The sequence below is a fragment of the Ictalurus punctatus genome, chromosome 14 (assembly GCF_001660625.3).
Source record: "Ictalurus punctatus breed USDA103 chromosome 14, Coco_2.0, whole genome shotgun sequence".
NCBI lineage: Eukaryota > Metazoa > Chordata > Actinopteri > Siluriformes > Ictaluridae > Ictalurus > Ictalurus punctatus.
This window is the reverse complement of record NC_030429.2, coordinates 18,808,934-18,829,716: the sequence shown is the minus strand read 5'-3', so window position 1 is coordinate 18,829,716 and position 20,783 is coordinate 18,808,934. Positions and strand designations below refer to the sequence as shown.

At 38.8% G+C, this 20,783-nt stretch overlaps 2 protein-coding genes across 10 annotated transcripts; one reads left to right on the top strand and one right to left on the bottom strand.

Moving 5' to 3' along the window:
* Positions 1-418: 418 nt before the first annotated feature.
* Positions 419-5,610, bottom strand: faap24 (FA core complex associated protein 24). Of its 7 annotated transcripts, none has more exons than XM_017486218.3 (5): positions 5,421-5,608; positions 4,821-4,958; positions 4,392-4,531; positions 2,885-3,055; positions 419-890 (listed from the first exon to the last, which is right to left on the bottom strand). In XM_017486218.3, the coding sequence occupies exons 2-5, from the start codon at positions 4,927-4,929 to the stop codon at positions 648-650; spliced, it is 663 nt and encodes a 220-aa protein (XP_017341707.1). In that variant the 5' UTR covers positions 4,930-4,958; positions 5,421-5,608; the 3' UTR covers positions 419-647. The 7 variants fall into 7 exon arrangements, with proteins under 7 accessions (XP_017341707.1, XP_017341705.1, XP_017341706.1 ...); XM_017486216.2 differs by having other exon boundaries at positions 5,363-5,607; XM_017486217.3 differs by having other exon boundaries at positions 2,885-3,040; positions 5,363-5,601.
* Positions 5,611-5,755: 145 nt separating this feature from the next.
* bmb (brambleberry) lies at positions 5,756-15,304 on the top strand. 3 transcript variants are annotated; one of them, XM_017486213.3, is made up of 13 exons: positions 5,756-5,832; positions 6,805-7,066; positions 7,420-7,548; positions 8,703-8,888; positions 9,531-9,753; positions 9,935-10,051; positions 11,186-11,365; positions 12,384-12,590; positions 12,680-12,842; positions 13,143-13,207; positions 13,337-13,461; positions 14,786-14,886; positions 15,006-15,304. In XM_017486213.3, the coding sequence occupies exons 2-13, from the start codon at positions 6,812-6,814 to the stop codon at positions 15,133-15,135; spliced, it is 1,881 nt and encodes a 626-aa protein (XP_017341702.1). In that variant the 5' UTR covers positions 5,756-5,832; positions 6,805-6,811; the 3' UTR covers positions 15,136-15,304. The 3 variants fall into 3 exon arrangements, with proteins under 3 accessions (XP_017341702.1, XP_017341701.1, XP_017341704.1); XM_017486212.3 differs by having other exon boundaries at positions 5,762-5,823; XM_017486215.3 differs by lacking the exons at positions 14,786-14,886; positions 15,006-15,304 and having other exon boundaries at positions 5,762-5,823; positions 13,332-13,462.
* Positions 15,305-20,783: the final 5,479 nt, after the last annotated feature.

Below are 20,783 nucleotides of genomic sequence, written 5' to 3'. Positions count from 1 at the left end.
GGCTGATTCAAATCTATCCCTGTTGTGTACTGTTTACACTTATCAACAGGCTACTCAATTGTAATTGGCTCAGTCGCTATTGCAGAACAGCAGGAAATAAGTTTCATTGAAATAAGACAGCATGGTGGCATGATGGCTAGCGTTGGTGCCTCAGAGATCAGGGTCCCACATGGGTTTCCTCAAGGTTCTCTTGTTTCCTCCCAACTCCCAAAAAAATGTTGGTAGGTGGACTCGCTAATCTTTTTGCCCCTGATGCGAGTGAATGTTCAAATGTATGTGTGTGTGTGCATGCTTCCCTGTGATGGACTGGTATCTCATGCAGGGTGTGTTCCTGGGATAGGCTCTAGTGCCTTGACCAGGACAAAGTTGACTGAAAATGAATGAATAAGCAAATAAAAATTACAAAAAAAACAACAAAAACAGCTTATCCAAATTTTATTAATTGCACTGCAGAACAATGTTTTGGAACTCTTCGGCTTGCCAGAACAAAAAAACAATTCACTTTTCCTTGAACAAGAACTAAATTCTATTAAGTTTTTATGGCCTTGGAGTTTGACTATTTGTTTGCATTAGGTTAGAGTCTTCACATGGCAAAGAACAGATAAGTCATCTGTGAAAGTCTCTACACAGTGCCATGTGTCAGAATATCATGGAAGTATATCATGGAAAAAAGCCCAGATGTGCTGAGCAGTGGCCTGCCCAACAACAGTCTCCAGCTCTTCAACTGAGACATTGCTGATCTTATGGATGCTAGAGAAGTGCTGGAGTAGGGCCATGGCCTTCACCTTGCCAACCCCAGGGATCTGCTGTACCAGGTTCAGCACCACTGGGTCCAGCAGTCTGGCTGTGCTTCTCCTGCGGAATGGGTTCTCCTTGCTCTCGCCATGCACCTGTGGGAGAAAACATTTATAATATGGCATTCGGAAAGAACTGTAGCAAGTGGGATGTGACTTAGGAAGAGTCTGATTTGTGAAGGAGGAGATCTGGGGCAAGTCAGAGAGAACCTAATGGCTGATGTGGCACATCTTGATATTTGTTTCCCCAATATGTACTTATGTGCTTCTCTCTCCTTCTTGTAATAGTAGTGAGCTTTGTGTGTAAGGCAAGCTAATTTGCAGAAGTGCATAGCAAGCTGGAAAGCTGCTATTTTGTTTTAAGTTAGTGTTTAGTGACTGCCTTGCCATGTGTGATGCTCATAAATAAAAGTTCACATTCAAAAATGATCACGATTCATGCTATTGTGTAATTCATCACCGACCATGATGCACAATTCTACACAATGTAGTTAACGCTACAGCTATCCGCATGCATTCACATGGATAAGTTACTGGACTTCAGTGTGGAACTTGAGTATGCGTATCCCTCACTCTACCTCAGTAAAATGTAAAGTATGCTAGAGTAAACACTAGAAGACTGAAAAAACAACCCAGGACTGCTGGAAAAAGAATATAATACTAAATGTCCTGCGGAACTTCTTGGGTAACATTTAATCTTCTGTCTAATGTGACTGAGTAAGCAAGCTAACCATGTTTCAAAACAACAATGTCTTACCCAAATCAAGAAACTGTTATATAGGCTACAATTGACAACAATAGCCAGCTAATAATATTTTATCAGATTAACTTTGGTTTTTTGGGGTTGCACTCAAAAGATCAGAAAAGTTAACTGGACATGATCTCAGAGCCTACTATAAAACTGGGATGTACTCATAGTGCTGCTGTGAGTCAAAATGGGATCCTTTAAGCATCATTTCATTAAAATGCCTATGTGATCTTCTGAGAATATTTTCTTGTAATAACTTTGAAGAATGATCATTTAAGAATGAAAAAACAAAAGCAATGAACATATTTTCATTTACATTTATTCATTTAGCATACGTTTTTATCCAAAGCGACTTACAAATGAGGAAATCCAAGCAAAGCGATATATCAAGCGTACAACAGTGAACATATCAATTTTGCAATATGACTTACAAAATTCTTTTTGGACAGCCCAAGAGACATGCTGCCCTGTGCACAGTCTGAGTTCGCTCTATGGAGCCATGACTCAATATGTGAAAGCATACTTATTTGTACAGAAATATGGTACATATGTGGTTTTATTTTGGAGCTCAATAAAGCAGTCTAAACCAAAGAGTGCATTTCCCTTAGTATCATGCTAATGAACTTGCTCTATTCGCAGAGATATCCTGAAAATCAGAAAAAACTTTTCTTATCCCTCAATATTTTGGGCTAGTTTAAAGTCTTTTAATGCAGTTTTTGATTTGGAAGTTTTTTGGGTTTTTTCAGGGTTACTCCATCCCTCCCCATGAGCTACAGTGAGCTGTTCTTTAAAGTTAAAAATGAAAGCAAAAACCTTGTTTTCATCCAACTTTTTTTTTTGTTTTGTCCAGCAGGATCCCAGTCCCTGAAGTTCGCAAGCTTTCATTAAAAAAAAAAACAAACACCTATTATTCATATCTGTACTCATCTTTATTTTGGATGCATTATCTGTTCAATCTGAATAATATATTCATATTCATTACACCCCTAACGTGCAGGTTTAGAGGAGTGTTTAATTTGCTAATTACGTCAACACGTTGAATAATGCTGCACATTTCAATGCACTTCACTGAGACTTTAACAGTGCTTGGAATTCTCTATTAATGGGAACAAACAAGACTAGATATAAAGACATTTAATGTCTATTATGATGTGGTCCAAGTGGACAACATTTAAGTATGTTTTAGTTCAATTTAGTTAAGATTGAACTCCAGTGGTGTTGTTTTTTTTTAAACGGTAGACCTATTTTATTGCTATTTAAATGAATGCAAATAACACAGTAGTGTATTTGTTATTAATGCTAAACTATTTTGGGTAAAGCTTTACATCTGACTGTGACTCACCATCTGTGCAATCAGTTGAGCTGCTTCACCAGGACCTGGGACATGCAGCAGGGTCAGGCCCAGCTCCAAAACCACAAACTTCTGCAGTCCACTGAAGTATTGCTCAGTGAGACGAGTCTTCTCCACCAAAACAATCCCATGGAAGTTACTATTGGCCTGCAACATAATTACCTAAATTAATAAGCAAAATTACCATAGCTGTAAAAATAAATAAATAAAAGAAGTTTTAAATGGTTTTCATATACAATGCAGTATGTACAGTGTAATAAAGAATTTAGCTTTTAAGAGCAGATTAAATGACATGATTTCCACCAGCATTAATTAAATAGCAATTATCTACATTTATGTCATGTAACTGTGGGTAGATTAACCACAGAAAATGATCTTTAATAGATTATTTACTTGCTTATTTAGTTAGTTACATTTATATAGTGCTTTTTTAGACACTCAATTTACATGGTGGTGGTGGGGGGGGGGGGGGGGGGGGGGCTCCTCAACCACTACCATCCACCTGGATGATGTGACAGCAGCCACAGTGCACCAGAACACCCACCTATTGGTGGAGACCAGCTAGTGATGTAGCAAATTCAGAGATGGGGATTATTAGGGGACCATGACAGAGAAGGGCCAATGGGGGAATTTTGCCAGGACACTGGGGTTATACCCCTACTCTTTTACAAGAAGTGTCCTGGGATTTTTAATGACCACAGAGTCAGGACCTCAGTTAACATCTTATCCAAAAGACGGTGCTGTTTTTACAGTCCCCTCACTATAGTGGGGCATTAGGCTCCATACGGTCACAGGGTGAGCCCCCTGGTGGCTTCACTAATACCACTTCCAGCAGCAACCTTAGTTTCCCCCAGGAGGTCTCCCATCTAGGTACTGGGAAGGCTAAACCCTGCTTAACTTCAGTGGGAAACCAGGCAAGAACAGCAGGAAGATATGTCCAGGAAGATACAAATAATAAGCATACAAAATATATTTTATGACAAATATGTTGGTTGCCCATATCATGTTTCACCAACACAACACAAATGATAATTAAAAATTTCTTAAGGTTAGCAAATCCTTTTCTTAATTTCAGCATACCTCTGACTACTAATAGCACCTTACAATGTTAAGTTTACAATGAAAATCTTAAGTTGGTCAGGACCCTAATTCATGCTGACATTATAGTATACAGCAGCGGTCACCAACCTTCTTCCTTGAGATCTACCTATCTTGAGATCTAACACACCTCTTTTAGTTGATCAAGAACTTCTTAAGGCAATGATTAGATGGTCAGGTGGGCACGATTATGGTTGGAGCTAAAGTCTAAAGGAAGGTAGCTCTCCAGGACCAGGCTTGGTGACCACTGGTATACAGGTTAAGTCTAATGTCAACTGACAATGCTGGAAAAGAAACATTTCTTTTTCTCATGACCCAAAGATAATCAAAATGTCATTGTTTCGGATCATATTTTGCTCTTAATAAAGTGTACATACAGCATCAAAACTTCCACACTTACATTTCTGAATCGAACGATTTTCCTTTTGTAGTCATTCCCTGCCACCAAGTCACTTTCTGACACATACAGGACACAACTTTTGTTACTGAGGTGAAGGTCCACAACACCAAGCTCCTCCTCAAAGACAGTCTTCACATTCCCTGTGAAGGAGAATAAAAAAAACAGTTATTTGGTCTTGATTAGGATTTGTAGAGACAATGTAGAGACCGTCTAAAAAGAAAACACATCTTTACATATAGCGTCTGCAACCCTGCTGCTGAAGTACCCCCTGTCCTGCACATGATAGTATTTTGCCTACACTAACACACCCACTTCAACTCAGGAAAGGCTGGTTAGGTAAATCCGTTGAGTTGGGAGAAGGGAAAACACTAAAATATGCAGGAGATGGGATACTGCAGTTGACACACTTTGTAAATAACTAGTAGACACCTTTAAAATGCTGCACTAGTGTGGAGCCCCTCCACTTGGCGTTGATGAGGACATGTCCGTATGGAGGTACAGCACTAAGCACCACTGCTGCTGAGGGCTTTGGCTCCATCGCAGTTACATAAGCACTGCCATATTTATCTGGAGAAATGATGTAAATGTCAATAATCTACAAGTGCGTCCCAATTCACGTATTTATGCACCATATAAGTAGTGTAGTAGAGTAGTGTGTTTACACTGAAAATGCCAAATAGAAAGAGTACACTTTAAATACCCGGATGATGCACTTAATTAACCGAAAAATACGAAGTGGGGAATGTTGGACATTTCATGCACTCAACTGTCGCACGTTAATTACGTGGCGGAGGGGGAGGAGCTATCAGACGCTGACGTTTAATGAAAAAATAACCTTATAAAATGCATACACTATACAGTTGAGTACATATTGCATAAGTTTATAGTAGTTAGTGCACAAGTGCACAGTGTATAGTGCGTCATTTGGGACACAACTTAAGACTGCAGCCGTTAGTTTATGACAATGTTACCTGTTAACATCACGGGCAGCTCGCTAGCAAACTAAACAACTTAAAACTAGCTTGATACCTGTGATATTCCACTAATATCGAGCTAAATTATTCTTTTCGAAATTCATTCCATGACTGCGAATGGTTTCACGAAACATCTCAAGAAAAGAAAAACGCGCAAACCAGCCTGCGTTTAGCACACCAAAACAACAAACCATATTAAATCTCGCGCGCGTTAACGTCTCAAGAACAAATCTCGCGCGCGTTAACGTCTCAAGAACAAATCTCGCGCGCGTTAACGTCTCAAGAACAAATCTCGCGAGATTTGCATCATTTCCATGCCCCCTTCAATGTTCATTGGCTGCTCCTTTTCCATTTAAATGGTTGAAGAGAAACAGAGGTGCGTCTTTTTCAGTTACAGGCGCGCAAACGCAGGAGTTAGGAGGCATGCTCATATTCATGCAAACCGTGATTACAGCAAGGTAAGTTTGGTGAGTGCATTGATTTAGAGAGGTGCTTTTTTTTTTAACTTAAATCCTCAGTCTTTGTTCTGCTGAATTAACATTTTAAATGTTTATTATTATTATTATTATTTTTATTTATTTATTTATTTATTTATTTATTTATTTTACAAAAAGTTTCTTTGTACCTGCCAAACTGGTTATTGTCAAAATGTCTAGAAAAGCATGTTGAAGACATACACACACACACGCGCGCGCGCGCGCGCACACGCACGCACGCACAGTAATTCCCGTCAGCTGTGCGAGGGACGATCCATGCCCAGACTTGTCCTGGACCGATCCTCAGTATTGCAGATTAATTGTCGAATTTAGCTTATTACATTATGAATAGATTTGAACCTTCATCAGGAGCCAGAGTGTTTTATGTTGTCCTCGTGCTATTTGTATCTGGACCTAATATGAGAATAGGTCTTTTGCTGCACTGGGGCTGGTGATGTACTCCAAAAAATTATAATTTCTACCTGACACTAAATGGTGCTTTTAAGGATTTGTGTAGGAATCTGCAACAAAAGAATATTCTATGATTTAAAAAAACAAACAAACAACAAAAAAAAGGGGTCTAAAATACAAGCCATTTCGAAAGCTAACACTGTTAACCTCTTTTAGTTTATAACCCTTTCCTCCAAACTCATTCATTCATTAATCTTTGGTAAGTGCTTCATCCTGGTCAGGGTCACAGTGGATCTGGCACTGATCCCAGGTGGGAATACACCCTTGATGGCATGCCAGTCCATCACTGGGCACTTTCACACCTATACACCAATTTTAGTGGGCTTTCACACTGGCCGTTTAGTCTAGAACAGAGCATGGTTTGCATAAAAAAATGGTGCTGTGAAAGCTGTGGTACCATGATACTGAACCTGAGACTATCTGTAGGAGGTGGTCTGAATTCGGTTACACTGGAGCTTCCCCCTCTTTTTTTTTTCCCCCCTCACTTTTTAGGGGTCAAATGGTTCAGAGATATCCATGTTTGGAACCATGGATGTTGCTGGTGTGCGTGTTTGCTCTGGCTGGTGAAGTTGGTGCTTTCTTTGACTGGATGAAGGTGGCACCGGCTCCGTCCTCGGTGCCTCCAGCTATGCCCGCTCATCCGACTGCTGTCCCAAGTAACGCTGCACCATTTGAGATGAGTGTTGCTGATGAGAAGATACTGGCTGAGGCGAAACTGATTGCTATGAGTCCTCTTGACAGCTGCCATTTTAGGGTAAATTATTATTGCTTATTGTGACATTGCATACAAGCAGGTTCATACATTAATAGTGGTTGGACAGTGTAACAAACTCCTAAACAGTGTTTTTTTTTTTTTCTTTTTTTATCTTCTTGTTCTGTCTAATGCTTTGCTTTGTATTGTTGATTATTGTTAAATCTATGAATGTTCTATAAAGCACAAGTGACATGATTTTGACTTATTTATTTTCTTATATAACAGTTGTATTTGTGACTAATTTATTGAGCCTTCAAGTACAAGGCATTTTTAATTACTTTGCTTACCCCTATGTATTTGGACTGTATTCTAGAGATTTTTATATTTGTAGACTTTCTGACTTCTGTTCACAGGTTGTCTCTCAGCTCAAGGCTACCTGCAATGGCCTTTCGGAAGAACAGCTGGCAAAACTGGGAGTGGCTTTGTTCAACTGCCAGTCAGAAGTAGAGGGACGCAGGACTTTCCTGTGCACTGAGGAAATGGTACAGTGCACACTGATTACTGTATTTAAAACGTGTGTTCGTGTTCTCGCAGAGTCATTAGCTCATGTTGGTCAGATTGTACATGATTCATCAGAACTAATCACTAATTTTTGTCTGTAACCTTCCTTTGAAGTGCAGCCACTTTTTACCACTCCTCAACAGTGAGTTTAAGTAAGGGATCAACATGCCCCTTACAGTGGATTATCCCTCTTATACCTGCCAGCATTGACTGCTGTCATGAAAACTGTCATTTGTTTGCAGTGCAAAATTTGCCTGAAAGAAAAATAAGGGTTAATTTTCCTTAGTTATTTTATTATATGGGTTGATCTAGAATTCTCCCCGCTATAAATCCTACACAGACAAAGCAGTGTGATAAATAAGATTACATTTATTTGAATGAATTATACTTATTAGAGGGAGATGTGTGCAGGTGAATTACATTGCTCAGTGCTGTGTCTCTACTAATAATGAGAGTTTAAATACTGTATGCACCTACGTGTTACTAGGGTTACAATTGTTTATAGGCAGCGCGTTAAATTAGAACGGTAATTAAACTGACTAGAACTACCTGTGCATTATACGGTTTGAACGCATACCTTCCAGCTAATCAGAATAGAGTATTCAGACAGACCATGGTTTGGAAAATGTTAAACAACCAGCAAAGATGTGTCAAAATGCCCATTTTACTTAAGCCAGTCAAATGACAGCTGGATAAACCAAAAGTCTTGCCTACCTGTAAATATATAATGCTGGGAAAGAAAATTCAGAATTCCATTTAATCTTGTCTTTAAACCATTAGAGGTGTAGGTTTCCTGTTAATAAATGGTTTGGTCACCAGTTCCTTGAGCCATTGCATGTGTGCTAGGCAAACGATCACAAGGACCATTTCATGACTTGAATTGATGTGATATTCTGATTTTATGCAACTATGAAACTCTCGTTAAAGACCCGTTGACCAGTTCATAGAGGAAAAAGACTTGCACAAGTGCATTTGTAATGGTTTTTTGATCACTGAAATCAACACTAGGCCCCAGATACCTATAGAGTAAGAGCACTGATTATTAATCACTCTTGTTTGCAGTCATATTTATGTAGTTTATGCTTGATATGACCCTTACATCATTTTTTAAAAAACTTATTTTTATTTTTGGCAGTCCATTAAAGAGTGCACAGCTGACATGGATTCAGACACCTGGAACGCGTACCACATCGTCAGTAATCGTGCACGCTCTGTGTGTTATGCCACACGTCAGCAGCAGTTTCGAAGGCAGACTGAGCTTACTGTGAACGCCCTAATCTCAACAGCAGCAAACCAGCTGGATGCTATGAAAGACCTGAAGGTCTGCATATCTAGAATTCATCTTTATCTATTTTAATTCTTAATAACAAACGTATTAAAAAAAAAAAAGAATAATAATGGGAAAACTGTTTGGGCACAGTGGCTTAGTGCTAATCACGTTTGCCTCACACCTCTGGGGTTGGGGCTTTGAATCCCGTCTTCGCCCTGTGTGTGGAGTTTGCATGTTCTCCCAGTGCTTCGGGGGTTTCCTCTGGGTACTCCGGTTTCCTCTCAAAGTCCATAGAGACACGTTGTAGGCTGATTGGCATGCTATAATTGACTAGTGGTGATAAAGTAAAGTCAAAGCATATGAAGAGCTTGACACACATGCCCTGTTTGTACCCACTGGACATTTTATGAGGTATAGGTATACTTCTGTGATGTCTAATTAATTGGCCTAATAATTATTGGTGGCCCATCCATTGCTCTCTATAGCCTTTATCAGCCACTCTCTAGAGCAGGGCTTGTCAAACCTTTGTAGCCATTTATTTTTATTTGTAAAATATCCTATTTATTTATTCTTAAATGCTGTGACGCGCATCTGTCAAGTCAGTAAGTTGAAATAACCAGTTCAGATTGAAGAACTTGAGGGATTGGTCTTGCATAGCAGAAGCATATTCCACATTAGGCCATCTATGTGCAGGAGGGTCAGCGTGAACTACGGGACATGACTGCTGCATCACTGGACAGACTGTTGGACGGACACAGTGCTCTACAGCTCCAGCAAGGGGCACTAAAGGAGGGCCAGCAGCAGTTGGATGCTTCAATCTCTGCCAATTTGCAAAGGTTGACACAGGAGAAGGCTCTGATTAGCACTGGGCAGCAGCTGGTGGCACAGCTTATCCAGGGAATTACACAGAGAATAGGTGTGTTTCATGGTCTTATGGATGATCAGTTTTTTTTTTAAAATTGAGCATTTGTTCTGAAATGCTACACTTTTGATGAGCACTCATTGTGGGTATCTTTGAGAGGGTTTATATTTTAAATGCAGGTTTGGCTGGGTGATTATGATCCGTCTGACATGTCCCTTCTGTTCTGTATGTTTAGAGAATGTCAGTGAGCAGTTGAAAGGTCAAGGTACAGATGTGCAGGAAGGCCATCAGGCTATTCTAAACGACCTGGCTGAAGTCCGAGGGCGTGCACAAGAGATCTACAGTAAAATGGGTAAATCTTCATTAGAACACACTTAGCTAGCTTGGTATTTCTTCATATTGTTCCTGTTACGTTTGTTCATTTGACTGGTGTATGTAGTAGGGCTGTATCGTATTTTGGTCAATATCGCGATCATGATTACTCGTTTACTTTGGAAACATCATGCATTTATTGAACTAAAAAAACCACAACTTTTTTTTGTATTTTTAACAGTGGATTTCCTTGAATATAATTCAACTGGGGGGGGGGGGGGTAGAACAAAATAAAATACATTTTGTGTAGTTAAATTAAATAATGCTTGCGGCACATGTCATGTGATGTATTTAGCCAAATTGCATCGACAAAAATGAACTTTAAACTTCCTTAGCCAGTGAAATTCTGTCTCCTGGTTTAGAATCAGCCTGTAGTTTCTCACTATTGGTGAACTCTAGAAAGGAAATGAGCACATTTAGACCAGCTCTCATGATGCTGGAGGAAATGAGCCTTCTACTGATACCAAACGTTATTTATTTTTGTTCCACATCGGACTCCTCGAAACAAAATTGTTTCCGAACGGCTGAAATGGTTTTCTCTTTCTTGTTGACTGTTTCTGTTTTCTGCCATCTTGGCTCGAGCTGAACTCACTGGCGGTGAGTGAGTTTGGCCTTTAGGGAGGGGTGAAAGCGCACTGCTGTAAAGAAAAATGGCGTGCAGTTTTTAAAAAGACAAAATGAGAGCGTGGACTGCGGCAAAATAATAGATTTTTTCTAGGATTTTGTTTTCATAATAGTCAGAGGCTGTAATATAGAAACTGAGATCGAAAATTCAATTACTCGCAGAGCCCTAGTAAATAGTCTATTATAAATGGGATGAATAATAATTTGGTAGCGTCATAAATTTTGCTTTTTTTTTTTTTTTTGAGTGGTGGTGTTTGCTTAGTGAGCCTGCATTGTATTATTTATTAAACATTAGCACTGTGTAATCTGTATTGATTGGTGAAAGGTAAGTTTATGTCCATGGCTTACCTGCTTAACATCACACATGGCTATCAGATCTTGACCTTTCTTATGTACCCATGTATATTATGTAATTGAACTTAGCTGTGTGATGAATAATGCTTACAAGTTGAATGATCTACACTGACTTTTCTTCTGAATCTTGTTGCAGAACTTAATTTGAACGGGGTCCTGCAGCAGCAGAACACAACAGTTCAGTTCTACGCTGAGCTCATGGGAAAGCTGGAGCGCATGAACAGTACTCTGGGATACATGCTGACGTACCTGGACAGCATGCAGAGCAGACTAGAGGATAGATTACATATGATCCAAGGATACCTGGGATGGGCTGGTACTTAACGTATTTAAAGCATATTCAGATTACAGGATGGTCAGTGTTCACACACATGGGGGGGGGGAGTGGCATTAAACTTTCCAAGCTAATACTCTATTAAGATGTGGAACATCTCTCTCAGGTGATTTTAATCACAAGTGTACAGGAGCAACAATGTTTAATATGGAGACTGCATTTTGTGACTGGAAGAGCTGACAAATCTGCCATAAGCAGCCCAGTGTCACCTCGAGCCCATCCCCAAAATACTAGCCTATTACTAAAACATCAACAAAATGCGTATTCAAGTTGAAGAGCATTTTTTCTAATGAAACAATCAGGTGACTCGGATGGTTTTTAGATTTATTTATTTATTTATTTATTTATTTATTTATTCATTATTTTCAAAGCAGTAGTGCAGTTGCATGCTGTCTGTGTTCAGTGACTATGTCAAAGCAGTTTTATATAACTTGACTGTGGATTACTTGGATTCTAGTTTATTTAAAACTGTCCTGAGGCAGAGAGTTGGCAAAACTTTGATCTGCGCCATATTGCATTGCTTCTCCTCAAGTGGCAATGAGCTGCAGAGAATGGGAGTTTGAGATGGGGTTTGTGGATGAATGTAGTTCAGAGGTGCTGGTGTCATATTTTTTTTATTATTTTTTATTTTTTATTTTTTTTTTATTTTAAATCTCACCACAGAAATGTGATGTAATGTGCACACGCATTACATCACATGCGTGATGCGTAATGCATTTAAAAAAAAAATACATTAAAGTGCCATGACACATTCTCAGAAGGAAAAAGTGCAATTTTCTGGGGGTGTGTATAAAAACATCAAAGGCAATGTGATACAAATGTGGGAAGTGTACACGCATCTTTATCGCATGTTCAGTAAAAAAGATTGATTTCTGCTTAAATGTATCAGGAAAAGGAGATTTCCGGGTTTTAAAACTCCGTCTATAGACTGAATCGAGTTTATCTTAAGAGGTCATGGTTGTCCAAATTTAATTTTTCTTTTTTCTTTTTTTAAATTCAGGTTTGAGTCTGCGTGCTGTGTGGATATGTATGATGCATGCTGGATATTTCCTGTTCTCTGCGGTCCTGCTGTCCTTCTTGCAGTGTCCCACATTTTCCCGTGTCTCTCTGCTCGTCACTGTGCCCGTCAACGCCATTGCTGAGGTCAATCAGCAGGCAGCTTTCGACCTGGTCACGCTCTCTCTGCTCCTCTTTACGCTCTCACTGGGTTAGTTGCCGTCTGCATGTGTGCGCACGTGGGTTTTCATGTTTTGTTTCGGAGTCTATGCAGTAGTGTTGTGTTCTCTTGTTTTCCAGCACGTTGGTTTGTGCTGCAGCTGTTGTGGGCCCTGTCTAACCTGAAGGGCCAAAAGTGCAGTGATGGTGTTCATGCTGCTCTTCTGGCTCCACCTGTTGAGAACACTCCTGAAAAATCGCCAAACCCTGCATACAGTCCAGTGACCTTCTCAACACCTCTAGAGTGAGTCTTTGCATAAGGGATGACTACTTTAACCCCTTATGTCCTACTAAGGAATAGAGGCCCATTAATGCAGACCATTTCTTTATAGCAAACATTAAGTATAGATGTTATTACTAAAAATGGAACACAAAGAGGAAGAAATTATGTATTTATAGATCATGATTGTTTAGTGTAACAGGCAGAGAGAATCCCCCTGCCCAGAAAGCACAGCCAGTTTGATTTATTTATAAATAAATCTGAATAAAATGCTGGATTTGTAGCTCCTATTTCTCATCTATTCTAACTTCATGTCTATTTTAGAGGAGACCTGGACTGTGATTTGGAGACAGAGGTGCCATATCTAGGTCAAGACAGCTTTATGACAGGTCTGTTCTTGTCACACACGTACAAGTGTACATTGTGTACGCACGCATGTACTGGAGTGCAATATAGCGTACATGTTCATAGGTTTGTCATTTCATTGTGTGCTTATTCATTTATTCTGCATAGTGTAGGTGACCCGTGTATGGTGGCTTTATCGCCGTCCAACGCTTATGGTCCACCCAGATATGGGCCGCTATCTGTAGGCACCCCTAGCCATTCTACACCCAGACTGAAGAGTCGACATAGCCTTGGAGGAGTGAGTAGAAAACACAATGCACACATGAACACAAAACAAGCACATCTTTTCATAAAGGAAAAGAAGTGACATTTGTGCTAATTTTTTTTATTTATTTATTTTTTGGAAATGTCTTCTGTGGGTTTTTCTTTTCTTTTTGAAGATAACACTGGAGCTCACTTATCAGGCTGGATTGTTATGGATTTATTCATGAATCATTCGTAGGAGATTTTACATAAATTTGATATTCAAGAAAATCCTGTAATTTCATAATGTTTGTATTCTACAAAGGTTAGGGGATCTCATTTATTGAGAGGAAAATTTTTAAAAACAGTTTCCCTGTGTGATGTGCTCAATTTCCATGATCACCTGGGTACACTATAGATCTATAGATGTTCTATTTTCATGTCAAACCTTTTTTTTTTTCTTTCCCCCCTTTTCTTTTCTTTTCTTGGAAAGAGACCCTATCAAAGTTTGTTAAAGAGACAAAATTCCTTCTGTTTGGATAATCACTGGAACAAAATAATTTACACCCATTGCAGAATAGGCCACTCCAGACTCACTCAAGATTCTTCCTTTATGCCCCTTATGCCAAAGTCCAATATCTATGATGCATATTGTAATGTACTGTGATTGTTTCAGCTGACGATCAACCGATCATCAGTTTATGGATACTTTTCCCGATATTTAAGCATTTTTCCATAATCAGTTTTGAAAATTTCGGAAAACCGATAAATGGCGCCATCTTGTGGGCGTTTTGAGAATTACGCGCAGGAGCGCAATTGCAGCACTAAATCTGACAGTGTGCACAGGTAAAGTAGACTTGCTTTGCTTTAGTTAATAAACTTTAACATAACTGCCATTGATGTATAAAAGAGATGCTACATAAAGGCTTGATGTAGTTTAAGCAGCTTGGTGCTAAGAAATGGAGCAAACTCACGGAGTCACGTAATCTGTTTACCTCTTTTTCTTAAACTTTTATTTAAAATAGGTTTGTGGATGTCACCAAATGCAAATAAGCTGTGCATGCACCTGGCAATTTCATAGTGATGTACGGGGGGGGAATTTTTTTGTTTGGTTTGGCAAATATTTACACAATTTTAGTAAACGACTGATAAATGAGGCCCTTTGTCTGTTAGACAACCAAATTAAAGTATTTTCTTTATGTACCCCAACTGTATATATAAATAATATTTAACAGGTGCTCTCATTCAACATTAGATTCTGGTATAATACATTAAATATTTATATTATTCTACTCAATCAAATTTTTGTTAAATGATTCCATTTTGGATGAGAATTGAGCATTAATAAATGCTTTGACTCTGATGCGTGTACTTGGCAGGCTGTTTTTGAGAGCATTACCCAGAGGAACCTGGGAGGTGTCTTGGATACAGTCAGCCAATCCCGGAGCTCCAGCCCCAATCAGTCAGTCGCCAGCAACGGGTATGCCTGTTTTAAATAACAGGAAGTGTAATGTGTGTCTAGGTTTTTGTGGCAATTTTGATTTGCTGTTTCTGCTGAGTACTTCCTGTAAACACTGGATTGACTTCTTTTGATCACAGCTCTTTCTCAGGACGTCCTCTGTGTAGTGGCACCACCAGGCTGGGACAGCCATGTAAGAAGAGGGCACTGGCGGGTCAGGACTTCTGTAGGGTTCATGAAGGGGGACCCAACACCTACAGTCACCTATAAGACCGTGCGTTGCTCCACTGCCACCTGTAGCACCAGCGAGTGTATTGTGTGTATCTTGTGTTTTCTTAAATCTCAGCAATCCATTTGTTTTTAACGTGTTATCATAATGTCCTGTTTTTGTTAATCGTCTCTATTGATAGTGTAAAGTTTGTATTTATAATAAATGACCTTTTTAATGCTGCTTTTAAGAAACCTGTAACTTCCAAATGAGCTTGTCCACTATTTGTGAACCTAGTGCCTCTACCAGGTTTAACAGACAAATTTTTTACAAAAAGTGTTTTTATTTTTTTAGTACAGCTGAATTTCATTTAACGCTAACTCTGCCTTTCATTCATTCAAAACCACTGATTATTAGCCTTATATTATGTGGACTGTCTGCCTAACAAGTTCTGACAAATTATATGTTGCTGTAAAAACAATAATGTATTAGGATGAGCACCTTTTTATATAAACCTATTATTTGACTTGTAACTCTCAGAGCTGCTGTTACAAAATTGTCACACCAGATAATCAACGCCTGACCAATCAGTCTAGAGCATTTGGCAACATTGCGGTATAATATACAAATGCACTTGCATGAGCTATAGATATAAAACCACCTCAGTAAACCCAACTGGAGTTCAATGCACATCATTTAGTACCTAAATGTTACTTATTCTAGTAAATCGTGCCATAATTTTTGTGTAGAGCCATGAGTTTAATTGTATTATTAACCTCTATATGTGGCACATCACACATTCTTTTAATGATTAAATTCAGCTTTTTCTTTTGTATATCAGTAGCTGTTTTTGATTAAAAAAAAAAGTTTTAATAAAAAATGGATGTATGAGCACCTTCAGGATATTCTGCCTCAATGCACACTAAACCATGATCAGAATCAGGAGGACTGTTGAGACACTACTAGTGCTTTTATTAAGTACAAATCAACTAGTGAGATGAACAAAGTTTACTATAAATCTAATTACTAAAGCTAATCTTGAATGAGGTGGTGGCCTGTTTCATCTTATCTCAGATCCATCCGTTCTATAATGAAAAAGTGATAATTAGTTCAATCATAATGTAGACATTGTTAAGAAAAAAACTGCCATAACCAAATCCTTGAAAACTCACCTTCATTTTCCCACTCATTGTTTTGTCCTGGAGGCTGTACTGTAAAATGAACAGAGGGAGTGTCACAAAGTCTATAACTCTTATCTAATTTTGTAGTTAAATATTTAAACTCACAGTTAATATTCTGTTCCAAAACCACGTCGCCGCCAAATGTATTGCCGAGTGCAATGGGTTGATGTGATTGGCTGCCCTCATTCCGTATGTTGATGGTCCCATCTCCGGTTTAAAAGACAAAAAGTAACAAGATTTTCATTACATAATGATAATGCCACTTTCACATCAACATGAAGCAATCATTCAAGCTGAGGCAAGTACCAGTTTGTTCTCTGGGTGCAACAGGCCCTGCTCCTTCTCTGACTGGAGGTCCTGTAATTGAAGAGAAGCTGTTACTGTGGCCTACCTACAGTACATTCAGTCATTGCTGTTTACTAAATCAGAGGAAGTAATTCCTTTCATTTGTAGCTCAGGAATGTAAATGGACATTGTCAAACAAATATTAGTACAATTAAAAATGTTATATAATTAAATTGCAATAAAATACAATGTATTATTGGTCATTTTCTCACCAGTATAATTGATGCGACTTATAACCTGCCCTTGAAAGTTATTTCCCTCCAGAACTGCACCTGTCTGCACACCTCCTCCTGTAACGGCTATGTTTACCTTCGTAACTTCTGTGAGAAGAACATAATTTTCAACCGTTGAACGTGTGAGATGGGTCCTGAGCTAAGTGTTTGGGTGTTTATACAGAGATTTACGTAATGAAAGTACTTACGAGAGTTTTCGTTTCTCGTTGGTGGTCCCCCAGCCATGTTACACGATTTAAGAAGCCGGACGGTGTGGTGTATCGAACTCCAAAGATTTTCTCTCGTTTTCTTTGTTTCTTTTGTGCTTACCTGCTCGTTCTATGGCTGACTGTGTTGGAAATGCAAAAGAAAGTTTTATTTGCATGGTATGGTGACGTAACAGGAAGCGCTACAATCGTCTGAAGGAAAACATCTGCATTGTTTAGACATTATATAATGTATAACCGCTGCCAGCATGAACTCGTATGCCAGTATGAAAGTAAATGGGCTATAAAATAGAACATAGTCTCCCACACATAGGGTATATATCCGCGCCCATCAACAATATTTTGTACCAAAGGCTTGCATATTGCTTTGGAAGTACAGGATCCGGGCTGCAGGAAGTGAGAGAGACCAGTGCATACCAGGTGTAACATTGAACCAAGAAGAAGTGAATACAGAGATGTTAGGATGAATTGGGGAAGGGTGGTGTTACAGTTGAACAAATCCCGAACGTATTACAAGGTATTACAGACTGTTTGAGATTATTTATATCAGATTCAGAAAAGGAGATGCAATCTTTGCAATATACAGTGCCTTGCAAAAGTATTCAACCCCCTTAAAAGTCATCAGATTACTCTGGATTACAAATGACACTTACACAGAATGTTCCACCCAGTGTTTTTTATTGCAAACCAATATGCTCTTAAAGTAAATTTACAAAGTAAAAATTCATTATTTCTCAGCACATCTTCAAAACCTTAGTAGGACCATATTTTGCTTAAATAAAATCTTCAAACAGAACGCAAAACTAAACAAATGTTGAATTAGACGGTGGCCAGTTTAATCTCATCTCAGATCTCTGTAATGAGAACGCGATGTAAAAGGAACAGAGAGAGCATCAGAGTCCATATTTATTTCGTAATTTAATATTTGAAATAATTCACTGCTTATTCCATTCAACACATCACACGTCGCCTCCAAATGTATTGTCGAGTGCAATGGGTTGATGTGATTGGCTTCCCTCATTCCTTATGTTGATGGTCCCATCTCCAGTTCCAAAGACAAAAAGTAACACGTTTTTCATTACATAATGGTGGTGAAAATGTCACTGTGGCTGAATGCTGAAAAATCAAGTAATATACTTTGACTTAACTACATGACATAGTGAAACAGATTAAGCCTAGTCAGTTCAGTTTATGGTGAGATACTGTATGTCAAAATGTCTGTAATGCTCCGATGTGATCATATCATAAAAACAGAACAGCGATCACTTACACACTCTGATAATGAGACAGAGACTGAAGTGGACGATGCCGATAATTAAAGTAATAATGCATTTTTTTATTGTAAACACATAATTCTTTAAAGTTGGCAGTAAATTTTTTTTTCATAAGTATATTAGGTAGGTGCATCTTTTCATCCATCTTCTACCACTTACTCCTTCTTCAGGGTCACAGGGAACCTGGAGCCTATCCCAGGAAGCATGGGGCACAAGGCAGGGTACACCCTGGACAGGGTGCCAGTCCATCACAGGGCACAATCACATACACACTCATTCATACACTACAAACACTTTAGACACACCAATCAGCCTACCATGCATGTCTTTGGACTGAGGAAGGAAACCGGAGTACCCAGAGGAAACCCCCACAGCACGGGGAGAACATGCAAACTCCGCACACACATGGCCCCAGCGGGACTCAAACCCCAGACCCTGGAAGTGTGAGGCGAACATGCTAACCACCAAGCCACCGTGTGCACTTTTTCAGTGAATGAAATATTTTAATGCGATTTTTCTCCTTTTCACTTTTGGGGGTAGCCAGATTTCAACATGCTGTTTACTTAATTGTGACAGACACATGAAAGAGACGCAATGCTCAAAGTACACTATATGGGCAAAAGTTTGTGGACACCTGACCATCACACCCATATGTGCTTATGGAACATCCCATTCCAGATGTAGTCCCCCTTTGCTGTTACAATAACCTCCACTCTTCTGGGAAGGCTTTTCATTAGATTTTTGAGCGTGACCTTGGGGATTTATAAACATTCAACCACAAGAGTGTTAGTGAGATCAGACACTGATGTTGGGTGAGGAGGACTGGGGTGCAGTCGGTGTTCCAGTTCATCCCAAAAGTGGTCGGTGGGGTTGAAGACAGGGTCTTTGCAGGACACTTGAATTTTTCCACTGAAACCTTGATGAATCATGTCTTCATGGAGCTCACAATGGACTTTGGCTCACAATTGTCATGCTAGAACAGGTTTGGGCCTCTTAGTTCCCGTGAAGGGAAACTGTAATATTATAGCATACAAACACATTCTATACAGTTGTGTGCTTCTAACTTTGTGGCAACAGTTTGGGGAAGAATCACATATGGGTGTGATGTTCACAAACATTTAACCATACAGTGTTATACACAATGAAATAATAAGCCTAATATTTAAACAGTCAGGTTGTATTTATAAAATATATCTGTGTTGAAGGGGTCCACAGAATTTGTTGTTGTTGTTATTGTTATTGTCATTATTATTAATGCATTTATGTATTTATTTATTTGTTTATTTATTAGAGTTGAAAGACTTTGGCATAAGAGGCATAAAGGAAGAATCTTGAATGAGTCTGGAGTGGCCTATTCTGCAGTGGGTGTAAACGATTTTTGTTGTTGTTGGGTACCAGGACATTGTGGAATTCCAGGGAATGATCAAGCAGATACTGCTGCTAAGGTGGCCTTATCTTCAGAGCTCAATTCCCCTATTCCACCTTCAAACCCATTATAAACTCATGTCTTCAAAAAAAAAAAAAAAAAAAAAAATTAAAAAAAAAAAATAGCTAACTGATTGGGATTAATGTAGTGCAAATAAAGTTCATGAAATCAACCTTGTTGTTGGTATCTATTTATTTATTTTTTGTTTCTGCTTGGATAATCACTGGAACAAAATCATTTACACCCATTGCAGAATAGGCCACTCCAGACTCACTCAAGATTCTTCCTTTATGCCCCTTATGCCAACGTCCAATATCTATGATGCATATTGTAATGTACTGTGATTGTTTCAGCTAACGATCAACCGACTATCGGTTTATGAATACTTTTCCCGATATTTAAGCATTTTTCCATAATCAGTTTTGAAAATTTCGGAAAACCGATAAATGGCGCCATCTTGTGAGCGTTTTGAGAATTGCGCGCAGGAGCGCAATTGCAGCACTAAATCTGACAGTGTGCACAGGTAAAGTAGACTTGCTTTGCTTTAATTAATAAACTTTAACATAACTGCTATTGATATATAAAAGAGATGCTACATAAAGGCTTGATGTAGTTTAAGCAGCTTGGTGCTAAGAAATGGAGCAAACTCACGGAGTCACGTAATCTGTTTACCTCATCGAAGCTTTTATTTAAAACAGGTTTGTGGATGTCACCAAATGCAAATAAGCTGTGCACGCACCTGGCAATTTCATAGTGATGTACGGGGGAAATTTTTTTGTTGTTGTTGTTTGGTTTGGTAAATATTTACACAATTTTAGTAAACGACTGATAAATGAGGCCCTTTGTCTGTTAGACAACCAAATTAAAGTATTTTCTTTATGTACCCCAGCTGTACATATAAATAATATTTAACAGGTGCTCTCATTCAACATTAGATTCTGGTATAATACATTAAATAAATATTTATACTTGATTCTACTCAATCAAATTTTTGTTAAATGATTCCATTTTGGATGAGAATTGAGCATTAATAAATGCTTTGACT